The sequence below is a fragment of the Neofelis nebulosa genome, chromosome 17 (assembly GCF_028018385.1).
Source record: "Neofelis nebulosa isolate mNeoNeb1 chromosome 17, mNeoNeb1.pri, whole genome shotgun sequence".
NCBI lineage: Eukaryota > Metazoa > Chordata > Mammalia > Carnivora > Felidae > Neofelis > Neofelis nebulosa.
The window spans coordinates 60,176,861-60,193,897 of record NC_080798.1 but is presented as its reverse complement, the minus strand read 5'-3'; the positions used below and the strand labels follow the sequence as shown (position 1 = coordinate 60,193,897).

Sequence of the window (17,037 nt, the reverse complement as noted above, 5' to 3'; positions counted from 1 at the left end):
AAACATTAAAAAAAAAAAAAAAAGCCACCCTACTGAAAACGTTTTTTCCTTAGTGCTTTTCTGTGGTCCTGTCAGTGACACCTGTTACCAAATCGTACTCATCCTTGGTTGCTTTTGTTCATTGGTTGTTTCTCTCATACGTCACGTAGCTGTAGGTTTCTAGTGGATTTTAACGTCGGCGTTCTACTTTATTCTTCAAAAGCTGGCACGCGAATGCCTCCAATGGGAGCACCTCTCTGCACATGCTAGTTTGGGTGATACTACCCCAGGACAGAGCCAGGTGTATGGGCCAGTCTGCTGAGTGCTTGTTGGTGCTGTGTAGACCTGCCTCCTGTGAGTCTCGTGTCAGAGTGGTGGTGGGAGCTTTGCAAGGCTGCTGTTTACAAAAGTGTAAATCGCGGAGAGCCCTGCTGTTTTCGTTTGGTGTAGAATGGCGACAAACTAATAACCATTCGTCTTGCCAATTAAAGTTGCGTTTGTATTTTCTATACTTTAAACATTGACATCAGATTCATTAGGAGGGAGCGTTATAGAGTCGTCGTCTTAATTATTTGGGACTTTTATATAAAAGCTTCAGTAGAATTACTGGAAAGAAATGTATCCTCAGGTTTCATACTGATTCACAGTGAATCTAATTAAAGCATGTATATGTAGGAACTTCTGGAAACTTAGTCTAGACGAGAAAAAAATAACTTTGTAAAAGGACGCGAGTTAATTTACGGGGAAGGGGATCCCTTCTCGCATGTCTTTTGGGCATTTCAACAGGAGGTGGAATCTTGGGGGCACTGCTGACAGCCTGGCTGTGCCGCGCTAACAGAGTCACGAGCCCCGTCGTAGGCACCGGGGCTGGAGTCGCGTGCCCTGCCGTGCGGCGTGAGATCCGGGCTGTGGTCTGGGGTCTCTTGGCCCTGCAGCCACCCCCCCCCCCACCCCCCCGCCCCCGGCGGGCTCGTCCCTGCAGGGCACCTTTGCTCGCCGGAGGGCATCCGTGGGGGCGGTTGTTCGAGCTCACGAAGGCGTGAGGCCCGTGACCTGGTACACGTTCGTGTTGGTGGCGAGGAGGCTGGTTTACCAGTCAAATGACCTTCTTGCTGAATTCTCAATACGGAGATGGCGGACGGAGCAGGTGGTGGGAGGGAATGCCACTTGCCGTGTGCAGGCACTGCTCCAAGCGCCCCAAACCTATTCACTTAGCCCTCGTGACTGCTCCGCCACTGTCCCCGTTTCAGCGGTGACAAAACAGACGCAAACAGGTTAAGTGTAAGTAATTTGCCAAAGAGGACATAAGGGGCTATTTTTATTACGTGAAGCCAAAATTATATTTTAAAACGGCTTTACTTTATTATTAAAAGTCAGGGGGAAAAGCGGAAGATTGTGTGGTGTTGGCGGGGGGAAGGGGGGGCTGTCCCGGCCCCTGCGGGTGTCGGCCGTGGCTCTCCGGGGCCTTGGTGGCGCCACCAGTTCACCGCTGTGCACGCAGGGCCCTGCGTCCACCTGCTCACGGGAGAACTTCATCTGGAGAAAGGCGCGGAGGGCACCCTGTCAGCGTTTCGGTAAATGTGGGAAGCTCTGTAGCACATACCTGTCGAGGTATAGAAGTTCCCGTCACCGCCTCTTGTGGTCACTTGTCCCCTTCGGCACCCCCCAGCCTCCCCCTCCTCCTCCCCGCCTCCCACCTTTAAATCTGTTTCCCCCGGTCCTGGTTGGTGTCGCCTGTGCTAAACCTTCGTCAGAGTTCCGTTTGAGCCCCCGGTGAGCCTTGTGGCATTATCTGCGGTGGTGGGTCCAGGGAACACCCTGGGCAGGGTGCTGCACTGGAGTGGGTGCCGCCCGCTTGCCCAGATGTCGGGGTCGCGCTCTCGTATGGCAGCCAGTTACCTTCTCCGCCCTTCGTGCTGTGGTTGTCCTGTGTATTACCTCTGCGCTAGCTGTAAACCCCGCAACGTGAGACCACTTTTTGCTTTAATACGATGTGTTTTTAAAAATTAAGAAGAAAGTGTCATTTTATGTTTGCCCACATATTTGCTCTTTCCAGTGCTTTTCATTACTCACTACAGAGCCGGCTTGGGGGCGCCTGCGTGTCTGTCGGTGAAGCGTCCGACTGCGGCTCAGGTCATGATCTCACCATCCCGACTTTGAGCCCCGCGTTGGACTCTGTGCTGACAGCTTAGAGTCTGGAGCCTGCTTCGGATTCTGTCTCCCTCTCTCTCTCTGCCCCTCCCCTGCTCGCTCGTGCTCGCTTGCTCTCTTTCTCTCTCTCTCTCTCTCTGTCTCTCTCTCTCTCTCTCTCTCTCCCTCTCTCGCTCAAAAGTAAATTAACATTAAAAAAAAAAAAAAAAAAAGCCTGCTTGTTATCGTGTCCCTTCAGTCTGGAAAATTCCTTCAGCGTTTTCTGGAGTCCGGGTCTGCACGTTCGAAATTTCCTTAGTTTTCGTGCCTGCAAGAGTGTCTTGCTTCTGCCTGTGTTACTGCAGGGACCCGTCACCAGATGTAGGAGTCCCTGCTGACCGTCTCGCTCCAGCATTTAAGGAAGGGGAGGCCTGTGCAGTATGGGGGGCAGCCCAGCGTTACTGTCTTCAGTTTGTCTTGTTCGGTGCTCTCTGAACTTCTTGGAGCTGTAAATTCATGCCTTTTACTAAATTTGGGAAATCGTCAGTCATAATTTCTCCATAGTTTTTTGTGTCTCGGTATCTCAGTATCCCTTTTGGGACTCCAACTATAGGTACATTAAGTCTCCTATTCCACAGGTGTTAGAAACTTTTCTTTTCCAGTCTTTTTCTCTCTCTGTGTTTCGGGCTGGACACTTTCAGTTGATCCGTCTTGAAATTCTGCAAGTCTTCTGTTAATTCTAAACTGCTGTAAAGCTCATCCAATAGATTTTTTAAAGTTTATTTATTTGAGAGAGAGAGGGAAAGAGGGAATCCCAAGCAGGCTCCATGCTGCCAGCACAGAGCCCAATGTGGGGCTTGAACCCACGAACTGTGAGATTGTGACCTGAGCTGAAATCAAGGATCAGAGCCACAAAGTGCCCCAAGCTCATCTAATGGATTTTTAAGTTCAGAAATAGCATTTTTTTTAATTTTAGAATTTCTACTTGGATTCTTTTTTATGATTTTAAGTCTTAATTTTTTTAGAGCAGTTTTAGGTTCGCAGAAAACTTGAATATTGTAATCATCCGAAGTCAGCGGTTTACATCAAGGCTCCTTCTTGGTGTTGTACAGGTTATGGCTTGGACAAGCGCATAAGGACGGGTGTCCACCATGACATCACACAGAGCGGTCTCACTGTCCTTGACAGCCCTCCGGGCTCTGCCTGTGCACCTCCCTGCCTCCAGCCCCTCATCTTTCCCTGCGTCCATAGCTTTGCCTTTTTCAGAATGTCATCTGGCTGGAGTCACACCGTATGTAGACTTTTCAGATAACATTTCATTTTCCTTCATGCCTTTTTGTGACTTGACAGCTCTTTTTATTGCTGAGTAATATTCCGTTGTGTGGTGCCCACAGTTGATGCATTCACCTCCTGTGGGACACCTTAGTTGCTGCCTGAATTTTCATGTTTTAAGAGTTTCCATTTCTCTCCTGAGATATTCTTTGGTTCTTATGCCACATACGTTTTCTTTTACGTTCTGAGCCTTGTAACAACTGCCACTTAATGCTTCTTGGCTCTGATTCCAGCGTGTGATTCCTCTTGGGCATGGCCTCCTTTTTCTCTTTGTATTGGATCTTGTTCTTGTTTCTTTACGTGTCTCGTGCTTACAGATTGCCCCTTGGGTTTTGCAAGTGAGACCCTGTACAAGCTCTGGGTTTTGCTTGATCCTCCTGCAGAGTATCGTGTTGTTGTTGTGTTTGTTTTAGCAGGCACTACATTTGGCCCGACCCAAACCCCAGAACTCTCTTCCTTTGTTGGCCAGCAGCCCCAACCTCTGGTTGTCTGGTCTTAGCTTGGCTCCTTGGGGCCTGCGTGCCTAATTCAGGGCTCACGCAGAGGTGTGGGCAGAATTTATATGCAGGACTAGACGTGTCCCCTTCTCGGACACTCTTCTGTCACAGTCTTCTCCCTCACTCAGCGCTGTCATATTTTACCAGATCTCAGGCTCGTCAAGGCGGTAGGACTGAGGAGTGCTGTCTGAGCTGTGGCTGCTGCTTTTTCCGATGAGGACTGAGCCCAGGGGTCATGAAGCACACCTGGTACCAATCCCATTTTCTAAGTGTAGACCTTTCTTTAGTTTCTTTTGGTCGTGTTCAGTTTATTGGTTTTTATACTTTGTTCGGAGTTACGGTTCTCGGCAAGAAGGTTGGTCCAAATACTCCGTCATTACTGAACGTAGAACCAAATGTTGTGGTAAATATGGGCCACGTAGTGCAGGGAGGATTGATTCTCTCTAAGGAGGTGTGGCTGGGAAGGAGGGTTTTACAGTAATGGTGACATTTGTCCTTACAAAGAATGAGGTTCTGTGCGGAGGAGAAACCGATGAGATGATGAGATAAGAGGGTCGTTTGAGAACGTTAACTGGGGTGATCATGAGGCATCCTGGCCCCGAGTGGGTGCTGAGGAACAGAGCCAGGCGCCCTGGGCATCTGGAGCTCTGCACCCCCCCCCCCCCCCCCCCACCGTCGTCAAGCGGCTCCTAGGGACAGATACCATTTACCTGTTGATGGAGGATCTGTTGTATCTGTTGTAGGAGGTCAGTCTGGAATTTCTTGGCCTCTTTGTCTTTTCTGTTCAATCCAGTTGAGCCCCTTCTGGCCTGACCTTTCCCTGCATGGCTAACCATAGGGGTCTGGTCTCTGACTCTCTGAGGACCTCTGTCTTGCTGTTAACAGGCATCCAGTCAAGACTCATTAAATGGAATTTGTGGCTTCTATAGAAGTAAAACCCAAGGGCGTGTTTTACCGACACCTTGTGGACCTTTGATACGCTCTTCTTCTCATCCAGATGCTTCTTCTCATTTCCAGCTTGTTTCAGTGCTTGTCCTTTCCCGTCCTGGACGCCTGCATGCTCTGTAACCTAACTCCTGCCGTGGCCGGTATCTCCCGGGGGTCATCAAGCAACCGTTTTAACGTGCTGACCGCTCTGAACGGTTCATCTCAGCAGGTGAATGTTATATTGGGAACCAAAATGGTCCTTGTAGCACAGGTTACTTGTTACTGTCAGACACTGAGACGGTTTCTCAGAGAAAACCCCAATATTTAAGCGTCGTCCTGGCCCAAACATACATGCACAGTAACCGTAGCGTGTGTAGGATGCACCTGATGTCAGAAGTCTGAAGGCACAGCCTGCGGTGGGTGCCTCACCTGTCGCCCTTCCGGAGGCAGCCGAGTGCACACAAGGGGGGGGACGACGACCACTGCTCCCCGTTTTCGATCCCACACAGTCACACGACTTAAGTTTTTCCAGAAGTGGGGGGGTGCTGTCTTCCCGAACGCATTGCTTTAGATTCCCCTGCGGTGTTGCCTTGGAGTTTATGAAGATTGGGTGTTCCCGTGCGGCCGTGCCCTGTAAACTGCCGCTTGTAAAAGCGGGTCTGTGTGCTCCCTTGAGGTCGGTCGCCTGTTGCTCCTTCTGCTCGCTTCGCGCCTTTCCCCAGCGACCGCTGAGTTCTTTCCCTCCCCTCCCGCACCTTGGGTTTGCCACCTGTTCCCTGGAGAAGACACCAAGCCTGCTGGCACTGCGTTTCAGGTGCAGTCAGACTAGGAGGCCGGGGGTGTGGCCGTTCGGACGGAAGCCCTGGTGCCACGCCTGCACAAAATTGTGCTGTTTGTTGAGCACCTGCAGTGTGACGGGCTCCGCTAGAGCCACCGTCTGGGTCCCAGCTGCCGCCGAGGGTGCGGATCGGGCACTACTTTAGCCTGCTGTGCAGGAGCGTGTGGCTGGAGATCCCATCTTTAGCAGCTGGGGCTCTTGGGACCCAGGCGGAGTCTGCACTGCAGAGCCTCCCTGGCGGGGCTTCCGGACGCCAGGAGCCGGTTGTACCTGACCCGCCCCCTCAGGTTCTAGTTCATTGGCCTGCGGTGGGAGCCCTGGGATCCGAATTTGTGAGAGCTGCTCGGGTGTGCGGGGCGAGGGCTGGGCGGGCTGTTAGAGGCTGGCCTGCTCTGCAGGCTGCTGGCGGGACTTGGCCTTACGGTCACTTTGCCGGGACCCCTCTAGCCGAGGGCTTGGTTTGGTACCTTTCACTGAGATTTTGAGCAGTCATCTTTTTTTTCTCTCTCATTTTTAATGAGTACAGCTGCAGGGTAAGACATTTTAAAAAGGAACGTTTTTATGTGGAAAACAGTTTCTGGTTAGCATTGGCTTTCACTTGGCCTAAGTCAGCAAATAGCTTTCACTATTAAACTATCTACTTGCTTTTTCTGGTTTTGAGAGACGCATAATTACTATTTTAGTAAAATGCTTACAAATCACTTTGCTTTTTGATTTTATGTATTTTTTCCCATTGAGTTAGGAGTATTTAGCAGATGGTATTCTTTCCGGTGTGGAGGTGAGTTGCTTGGAAGATAGACTGGAAATCAGTGACTCGATGTGTAGAGCCTGTGGAACTAACTCACGCCTGTCCCCGAGGGCCCGGCCCTGCTGCCCCTTGGCGTTACGAAGCTTCAGGCGTGAAGGCCTTTCTGCCTCGGAGCTCCACGCTTCTGTTCCTGTGCCTGGAAGGCCCTTCCTCCGCTTGGTGTGGCTCCTTCTCCAGTTCGGCCTCAGCCGCGGGGTTCGCGTCCTCCCTTGGAATTGGCTTAGGTGTTGCCTGGTCTGTCCCCCATGCCCCGTCCCTTGGCAGCATCTGCCCCGCCTGTCATGGCCCCTCAGCGCCTCTGAGAGTAGGAGACAGCCTTTCGGGGGTGAGCTGCGGGGTTTGGTTTTCAGAAGCTGCTTCTGTTTTCCTGTCATGTTCCCGTCCTGTAGGAGGTTAACTTACGCTGAGACTTCGTGGCTTCTAACTCGTTTCTAGTTCTGAGAGTAACTGTTCTTTGCAGAAAAACTGGGAAACAGAAAAATGTTTTTTAAAAATCGCCCAAAGATGATAAACACTATAGCATTATGGTACATTTTTCTTCTTTCTTTAATGCCTGTCTGTGTGCATGCACCCTTGACAAGTTACGCATTCCTGTGCCTTTTGTTTTCTGAAGTTATTATTTTTTTTTTTTTTTTTTTTAAATTTTTTTTTTCAACATTTTTTATTTATTTTTGGGACAGAGAGAGACAGAGCATGAACGGGGGAGGGGCAGAGAGAGAGGGAGACACAGAATCGGAAACAGGCTCCAGGCTCCGAGCCATCAGCCCAGAGCCTGACGCGGGGCTCGAACTCACGGACCGCGAGATCGTGACCTGGCTGAAGTCGGACGCTTAACCGACTGCGCCACCCAGGCGCCCCTGAAGTTATTATTTTTTAAAGACTGCATAATATTTAACCATGTAGATCTGTATTTACACGTGTAGATATTAACCTTCCTGGGTATTTGTTGTTTATATATGTATTTTTTGCTCCTTATTTGTTTTTGAGGATTTTATTTGTGTATTTGTTTAAGTTTATTTCTTTATTTTGAGAGCACATGCAAGTGTGAGAGGGGTAGAGAGAGCGTGAGAGAGAGGAGCCCAAGCAGGCTCTGTGCCGTCAGTGCAGAGCCCGACGCGGGGCTCCATCCCATGAACCGAGTGAACTACGAGATCACGATCTGGGCCGAAATCAAGAGTCGGACGCTCAACCAACTGAGCCCCCCAGAGAGGCTTTATTTTTATGGGACGCCTGGGTGGCTCCGTCCGTTGAGCATCCGTTTCTGCTGAGGTCACGATCCCAGGGTCATGGGATCAAGCCCCCCCGCATTGGGCCTCTCGCTGAGCATGGAACTTGCTTAAGATTCTCTCTCCCTGTGCCCCTCCCTGCTCGCTCACACTCTCCAAAAAAAAAAAAAAAAAAAAAAAAAAAAAAAAGTAAAGATTTTATTTTTATGTGATCTCTACACCCCGTGTGTGGCTTGAACTCAGAATCCTGAGGTCAAGAGTCACACCACCCACTGTGCAAGGCACCCCTTTTCTGCTCTTCTAAAGCTAAGACAGACTTCCTCGCACACAGACCTATGACTGTGTCACCGACTGTGTTCTTAGGAGAGGGAACTCCCAGAGGGATTGGTAGATCTGGAGGTCCTGTCCCGGCGTGATGCATGGTGGCTACATCCACTGCTACTGGGGGCTGAGTTTGCTCCCATCGTAACAGTGGGAGCATTGGCCCTGAAGAGCATGTCACGGAGCTGTGGTTCAGGCGACACATAAGCGTGTCAGCTGTCACGTGCTAGTTGTAAAGCAAGTGGTCACTTGTCATGGAGAAGTCCGGTTTTGAAAAGTGGCACGCGTGTTTGCAGAAGGGAGCCCCCCGATTCCAACGCAGGGGCACAGGGACTGGTGGCCGTCTGGAGCCCGTCCCCGGGCGCCGCGGGCACAGACGGTGGAGTCGATTTGCCCTTGGGGAGAATCAGCCTCACGGAAGAGGTTTTCTTTCCGCCAGGACCTCCGAGGTGTCTCTTCCAGGTGTCTCTGGACAGGTGTCTCTGGAAGACAGAGCTGGTCTCTGCCAGGGCGCTTGTGCCGCTGGCTTCCCGCTTCCCGCTTCCCAACTGGACCGGCCGCCTCAGTGACGGTAGCAGCGGACGTTGTGTTGCATATTGACTGTTTGTCCAGCCGCTACCTGAGATTCTCACAAAACCCCAGTGAGGTAGGCATCGTTAATCCCCACTTGGCGCCTGGGGAGACTGGACCTGAGCGAGTTGGATCTTGGCCGCCGTCACAGCCAGCAGGGGCTGCTGGAACCAGTGCTGTGGCCTCCGCGAGCGGGCTCTGCTGTCCCCCGGTGTGACCCGCACTGGGACTGCCCCCTACTGGTCCACTGACCTTGGGGAGAGTCGTGATGGGCACCGGTTGCTTGTGCTGTTCAAGAGAAGGGTGGAGCAGATTGGGGCGGATACAAGCAGATTGCACCCACGGTGAGAACGGTGTAAAGGGTGCTCATAATTCTAGTCGTTTCCGTTCCTTTATTCTCCGTGGCCTCTTGCCGTGTGTCACATCTCAGGCATTCCACGCACACCTGCGTTTTAAGCTGGAGTCCCGTCTTCACCACCCCTTCACGGCACAGCCTGGCTCACCGGCCTCTCGTTTATGGCTCTGTACACACGCGTCATCATCACCTACTTTCCGGCCCCACGGTACGAGCACCGAATCGCTGTGTGTTGCTACTGCGAGTGTCACTGCCGTGGAGGACCTTGCGGAGAAACGGTTTTGAGTGTCCTTCGTGCAGCTGAGGGCCAAGTTGGGAACTCCACCTTCATGGTGAGGGAAGGCCATCGTCTTTTGTAGGAGTTCCCCAGGAGGGTCTCCGGGTGGTCTCACCATCGAAGACCACTGCCTTCTGGAGAAAGGAGGCTCTCTGTCGCCTGCTGCAGCCCCTTCAGTGTCTTACCCTGGTGACCGAAGATTCGTTTACATTACAGCACAGCGAGGACCCCGAGCCTTCAGTTTCTCCACATATTAACGACCGCTTTACTGGGTTTTTCCGAGAAGCTCCCTCCCTCCCTCCCATGTCGAACGTTCGAGTGCTTGCTGCGGGCCCCGCCCTCTGCCTGGCTTTGTCTCGTCTGATGACTCTGATGACTTTGAACGATCTTTAATGAAATCGATTTTTTATTTTTTTTTCCAACTTTTTTTTTTTTTTTTTTTTTTTTTTTTTTTTTTTTTATAATTTTTGGGACAGAGACAGACAGAGCATGAACGGGGGAGGGGCAGAGAGAGAGGGAGACACAGAATCGGAAACAGGCTCCAGGCTCCGAGCCATCGGCCCAGAGCCCGACGCGGGGCTCGAACTCACAGACCGCGAGATCGTGACCTGGCTGAAGTCGGACGCTTAACCGACTGCGCCACCCAGGCGCCCCTGAAATCGATTTTTTAAAAGTTAAAACTCTCTTCTGAAAGTTGTGGTTCCGGTCCCTGAATATTAAAGTGAGTTTTCAACACCACGTTTCAGGCCACCTGTGTTCTGCAGGGTCGGTCTCGTCGGAGGCCGGCGCCGAGGAAACCCTTGAGAGCAGGGAGCATGTGCACCGGCAGGAGCCGCGCCACCAGCCCCTGCGCGCCCTCTGGCATCTCCGTCCCTCCCTCTCGGAAGGGGACGCGGGGTTCACGTGATGTAGTCTGTGCGGTGCTGGGGTTCCTCTTTACAGCCCACCTGGGGGGGTTGTCAGGCCTTTGGGTGTTCTGACCATCCTGAAATACTCTGGTGGCATCAGCATCGCCTGAGAGAAGGGCAGAGGCTCGGGCCCCACCTGACTTTCTGAGTCACAGCTTGAGTTTCAGACGCCAGAAGCATTTTGCACGTGGAAGTTTGGGGACAGGGGCCTCGTCTCTGTTTAGGCGGCGGTGCCGGTGGGAGGCGGGCACCCAGAGCCGGGGCCTTGGCCCATTACCGGGGCCACATCTTGCCCAGAGGAGCCCCCGGGCAGACCGTTAGCCTCAGGCCGCTAACAGGCCCCGGAGTCCGGTTTCATTCACACGTACAGCCCTGGCGGCCCTTGATTAGACCTGGCAAAATACCCGGGCGACTGTGTGGTACAGAGCTTAGCATGTGGACCTGCCCTTTGAACTAGAGGTGCTTTTTTGGCTCGGTTCATCCTGCTTTTGTTAAGACTGGATGAGGCAGCCCTGTTTCAGGGGTCCTCGTCAAGTGTCTGGGCTGCGTCGGGTGCTGTGTGAAACGCAGAGGACATGGCAGTGAATGGGACACACGGGAAGTCCCTCCTTCGCTGAGCTGTGACAGGTCCTCACCGAGAGGTGTAGATGTGACAGCAGCGAGGGGGCGGGGGCACCCTAGGCCCCTCCCCGGTAGCCACAGCGGGCTGAGCGGAGGGGAGGAGCAGGTGATGCCACGGTCCCCTGTAGGTTGGGGGGGGGGGGGCTGTCTGGGTGGGACGTGAGGAGCCGGTCCAGGAGCTCAGCGAGTGAGGGGCCTCGTGGAAAGGGCCGAGGCTTGTGCTTGGAGAGTGCTTCTCGTGGCTCCTGTGGCCGCAGCAGGAGGCAACATTTGGAACCGATCAGGTCTTTATTCTCGTGTCCATCAGGCTCATGACTGGGGCTCCACTTGTGAGCGTGAGTCAGAGAGCATCTGAGTTGAGCTGCGGAGGTCACATGGGGCAAATTAACTTCACCAAAAATAACCCAAACACAGCATTTCTGGGAAATGCAGGCGAAGAGAGCTTTCAATGTAAACAAAAGAGCAAATTCAAGATAAAGGCCTGGTTGGAAAAAGTGAACATTTGGAAAACTAGGAAGAACGTTCTGAAAGCACAGGGAGGCGAACAAAGATTTCTTTTCCGCTGGTTATGATTTTACAGTTTTCTTTCTTGTGTTTATATTGTTGGCGGGCGTGGTTGCTTATGTTGGTGGTTGGCGTTCCGGGGTAACTCCTGGGCTCTCCCCCTCCCGCCCCCTCCCCCTGGGGCCGTGGTGCACAGACCCACCCCATCAGCTCACCCAGCCACCCGCCCACGGAAGGAGCTTTGTCTTCTGCCTGGGTGTCCTCCTCCTGCTTCTTCCTGCTCCTCCTCCCCCCCCCTTCCTCCTCCTCCCCCCCCTCCTCTTCCTCCTCCTGCTTCTGCTCCTCCTCCTGCTCCTCGCAAGGGCTGACCAGACAACCGGCTTACCGTGCTTCGGACTCTGGCCGCGGTGCCTGGCATGACCAGGGTCCCGGCCCCCCTCTGGACATGCTGATGGGACAGGGGGTGGGCGCACGTGTCCTTGCCAGGCCCAGAGGTTAGCGCACACCGGGGTTGAGACCCCCGGGCCCAGGTGCCCGAAGCTGTGCTCGCAGAGGCGTCCCGGCTATGGTGCTGTTGTCCCGTCCCTGCCCCTGCCCCTTCCCCACGGAGGCTGAGTCTGGAGGCCACCTTTCTCTTTGTGGCTGTTGAGGATGCTTCAGGGTGGGTGGTGGTGTGCGTGCGGGGTCTCGGTGTGTGTGTGTCCCCCTGTGCGGGAGAGGTTCGTCACCAACCAGCCGGCAAGGTTGGCGCCTCTGGTTGGTCGTTCGGACAGCTGAGCCTCCCTGTCATCAGGACGAGGACTTGATTCACTTAGCAGGGTAGCCCAGGGGACGTGGAGGCGCACTCGCATCAGGCCAGATCGCACACAAGCTGTTGTGCATTGGGTTTATTGTAAGAGTTAAAAGGTTAACCTCCTGAGTTGCTTCCCAAAGTAATATTTGCTGTTTGGAACTAAAAATCTTGCTCCGCAAATAATTTTTGTAACTGTTGGTTCTGTTATCTTATTCAATATGAAAGAAGTTCCTTTCTAGAATATTCAGACCAATGGATGAAACTTTGCCAAATCTAAGGGAAATAATCCAATTTAGTTAAATTACAAATAAAAGCAATTTAAAATTTTAACGGTCTTGATAACATCTTGGTAAGTGTTACCAAAAGACTTGGCTCTTTGGAGGAGTACTGGGTAGTCAGGATTTATTTCCGTGAGTTCCGTGAACTTCCAAATGAACTAGACCGTGCAGGGTTGCTTTTCTTGCGTGGCGTCTCCCGTGTGCGTGGGGAGGCCTCCTGCAGGGGCTTCGGCAGCCCGCCGGGCACACGGCCGTGTGGCGTCCACTGTCCTGCGGGCGTGGTGGCATCTCCGTGCTGTCCTGGTGGCTCTCTGCCTGCGGTGGGCTCACGGTGTCCTCCGGTGGGCGCCCCCTGGCCTCCCGCTGGTGAAGCCAACTAATGAAACGAGGGGCCGGCGACTCCAGGGGAGGATGGGGACCAGGGGTCCTGCTCCTCTTCTCCCCTAAACCTCCCCCTGCCCTGTGTGTGGAGCGTAATGTTTCTCACCCTTTAAAACTCACACCTCTCTCGATAAACTTGAAAATCTCAACTTTATTATCCTTTGAGATTTTGACACGTCCTAAATTGTGACTCTGAACAAGTCAAGTACTAGTCACTTCCTCTTCCGAACCCTGCAAGTACTCCGTGTGTTTTGGCTGTAAATTTTCAGGTACTGATGCTCGTTCCGGGGTGGGGGCGGGGGGAAAGTTCTTGTTCCCCCCCCCCCCCCCCCAGGTGCCCAGGGTCCCCTCCTGCCTCCGGCACATTCGCACAGAGCCCCCTCCCCGTGGGCAGGGGCTGGTGGGGAGGGGAAGCCCGAGCTCAGTTCCCTGCGGAGCTGCCGCCACGGTGCCCACGGTGCCACGGCCGCCTGTGCGCCTGCCGTCTGGTCGGGTCTCTATCCACAGCTGCTTCAGAGGCTTTCTGTTTTCACTCCTACAGGCGCCGTGGCTGTGAGTGCCGCCCCCCGCCCCCAGCCCCCCGTACTTTTCTCAGGAGTAGGTGCTTTGTGCAAGTAATTCCTAGAAGTAGGATCGTAATGTGATGCTGGAGTATGTGCCCCACAGAGATCCAGTCGTATTTCCTTCTTTACTGTTCTGTTCAGAGTACTTTATCATTTACTCAAGATTTTACGGGACAGAGTTGAGTCCTGCTGTGTAATTAATTTTACAGGGAGCTGTATGACTTGAAGAAATAAAATACAAGGTTCTACTCAGGTAGAGGTGTGTAATTCATGAAGCGTGGCTGACGTGGTTCCCGGGCAGGCGACTGAACCACTGGCACGGGCCCAAGCTCCCACGTGTACTTGCAGGTGCCCAGGCTGCCGCTGCATCGCAGCGGTGCGTGGGACACGGGCAGCATCTTCTTTCGCGGGAAGTGCTTGTTAGTCTGCTACTGTAGGAGTGGTGTTTTCAAGAAGCTTTATATCCGTCTCCTCTAGAAGGTGTACGTATGTGTGCTTTTATATATATGTTTTGTATACACTTTTGAAACTACAATGAACATAAATGACTTTCAGGTAACAGTGAACAGTCATTCCACATGAACCAAATGGGAGAAAATATGACTTCTTTGTCCTCCCAGGTAACTCCAAGAACCGAGGCTCCCATCAGCAGCGTGAGTAATAGTTTGGAGAATGCACTACACACATCAGCACATTCCACGGAGGAGTCGCTGCCCAAGAGGACTGTGGGGAAACACTCCAAAGGTGAGTCTGTGTCTGCGAGGGGCCCAAGGAAGAAGGCGCACTGGAGTGTGCAAAACAGATCTGTGTGATGGTGTCTGGTTAAATACTTTCTCCTCTTTCGCAAACATCTTAGTTAAGGTGCGTTGTTTTTCTAAATTCTCTAAGCAACATACGAACATATATATCTTGGCTGTAAAAATCTCAAATATTGATGTTTATTAAGGGGAAAAATGAAAGTTGCTGCACCCTCCTCCCTGCCCCCACACCAAAACAAGTCCTAAATCGTAGAGCGGCACCACCCCATAGAATTTTCCACAGAGATCATGTACCATTCTCCATCCGCACTCACTCAGTGGCCACCAGCCACATGTGCCTTTTGAGCACTTGAAATGTGCCTCATGCAACCGAGGACCTGAAAGTCATTCATTTATTATTATTATTTTTTTTTTTTTTTATTTTTAACCTTTATTGATTTTTGAGACAGAGAGAGCATGAATGGGGGAGGTTCAGAGAGAGAGGGAGACACAGAATCTGAAACAGGCTCCAGGCTCTGAGCTGTCAGCACAGAGCCCGACGTGGGGCTCGAACTCACAGACTGAAATCATGACCTGAGCCGAAGTCGGATGTTCAACCGGCTGAGCCATCCAGGCGCCCCTATTATTATTATTTTTGATGTTTACTCATTTTTGAGCGCTAGAGAGAGAGAGAGAGAGAGAGACACAGCGTGATTGGGGAGGGTCAGAGAGAGTGGGAGACCCAGAATCCAAAGCAGGCTCCAGGCTCCGAGCCGTCAGCACAGAGCCCGACGCAGGGCTCGGAACCACGAACCGTGAGATCGTGACCTGAGCCAAAGTCAGATGCTTGACCAACTGAGCCAGGCGCCCCCCGAAAGTTTATCTTTATTTCATTTCCATTGCAACCGCGATGGCTCAGTGTGGAGAGCGGCCGCTATACTGGACAGCGCCATTCTGGAGACGATAGAGGGCACGTCTCAGACGAAGCTGAGTGTCCTTGGTTCCTGCACCAGCTGGACAGTCCCAGAGTTGCACTTACCGTACATTTGGCAGGCTGAGTGGCGGTGTGGGGACTTACAGGAGGCGAGTGAGGTGATGTGCAGGACGGGGACTTGTGATGAAGAGGCCCAGGACACTTAAGGCCACCCGCTGCTTCCCTCACTCGCCTTTTTCCCCTTTTGTTTGTATCTCAGGCACAGTGTTCCTCACGGATGTTTAATAAATCGGGTTTTTTTGTTTTGTTTGTTTTTAATGTTTATTTATTTTGAGAAGGGGGCGGGACAGAGAGAGGGGGACAGAGAATCCCAAGCAGGCTTTGCACTACCAGCACAGAGCCCCATGTGGGGCTTGAACCCACGAATTGGGAGATCGTGACTGGAACCGAAATCACGAGTTGGACATTCAACCAACTGGGCCACCCAGGCACCCCAATAAATACTTTGTTTTTAAAATAAAACCCTCAAGGGCGCCTGGGTGGCTCAGTTGGTTGACGCTGCGACTTTATCTCAGGTTACGATTTAACGGTTCTTGAGTTCAAGTCCCGCATCAGGCTTTGCGCGGACAGCACGGAGCCTGCTTAGGATTCTCTGTCTCCCTCTCTCTCTGACCCTACCCTGCTCATGCGTTCTCTCTCGCAAAATAAATAAACATTAAAAAATTTTTTTAACAAAAAAATAAAATGAAGCCCCATTCTGACAAAATCACAAGAGCCACCCGTCCCTAACTTGGGTCATATGTGCCAGAAATAGCCACGTCCTAACTGCTCTACTGTATTTATGTGTATAGATAGGTTCAGGTGTTAAAACAGCACGTCCTCATGGCAGCGCTGGGAGCACGGTCCGCTCCTCGATGAGGCTGTTGTTCTGAAGACGCAGCAGGGCCTTGCCTCCGGGGTGGACAGTTGTCACTCAGTTGTAAGGACTTTTCCCTCCAGAACTGCTCTCATCCTTTTTCCTTGTACGTGTCGTCCTGGGAGAAGTGCCTTCCGGCGAGGTGGTGTTTCCTTTGTCCCTCTGCTGTCCAGCATGGACCTGTGCCCTGCACCGTCCCAATATGGAGGGATGGCTTCTTCTTTCCCATTGTGCTTTTTCCTTGAGGCATAATTATCAAGACCCCTCATTCCTGTTTTTTAAATCTAATTGGAAGATCTGTGCTCCCTGGCCTTCCCTTGTCCGCGTGCTGTGGTGCACCGAGAGCCCACGGATGAGCCGGTGTTAGCATCGGTGGAGTGAAGCATGTGAGCCAGGCCTCCTTGGCTGTCCACTGCATTCTCCATTCGGGGGTCCTATGTAATATGTTTCTTCTGCCCAGAAATTGGGGGACGGTGAGGTTGGTTTTCACAGTCACACTTCTTGTGACGCTCCTGGCAAAACCCGAAGTCAGTGTGTTATTACTGTAGGGTTTTCTCGCTGTCTTTTCTGCATTCTACTTGTGTTTTGACTTTTCTCTACTTCCTTGGAAGTCCCTAGCGATAAAAGAGGTCAGACTTTCACGTCTGTTTTGTATGAAAGTTCAGAGGCAGCTGGAAACTGACTGCGGTCCCCAGATTGTGTTCAGGGTGGTGGTCTGCAAAGTTGGTGTTGAGAGTGATCGTGCCCTTTTTCCCCGTGCCCCGTATCGTGAAGACCTTCAAGTACCGGGGTAGGGAGCACAGGACAGCAGTTTGCACATGTGGCTTCAGCAGTGGGTAGTGGGCCACGAGTTCCTGATGGGGCCTTGAATTGCTCGGGGCTGCCGTGCATTTCCCCCAAACCCACACATCGCGGTTCCTTGTTACCGAGACTTAGGGAAACAGTTCTAAAGTACAAGGTGAGATTGGAATTACTTTTAATGATACTCTCGGTGAAAGAAGTCCTGTAACTTGGTTCTCTTGGTTGGAATAATTATTTTAAAAAATTATCCTTGTATGAGGCTGAACATCACAGTAAACTTAATTACACTGTAAGCCATTTGCCAGAGGTTCTAAAACCTGGTCTCAAGACCCCTTTGCATT

At 52.1% G+C, this 17,037-nt stretch overlaps 1 protein-coding gene across 4 annotated transcripts in view; it reads left to right on the top strand.

The window, feature by feature from the left end:
- Positions 1-17,037, top strand: part of ZCCHC14 (zinc finger CCHC-type containing 14) — a 58,506-nt gene that overhangs the window by 9,930 nt on the left and 31,539 nt on the right. For all 4 annotated transcript variants that reach the window (XR_009256201.1, XM_058709135.1, XM_058709134.1 and 1 more), the window contains exon 2: positions 13,929-14,052. Coding sequence is in view for 3 of the 4 variants with exons in the window: in XM_058709135.1 (XP_058565118.1) it covers positions 13,929-14,052 (124 nt within the window). In the remaining variant the exon portion in view is untranslated. The remainder of the gene's footprint in view (positions 1-13,928; positions 14,053-17,037) is intronic.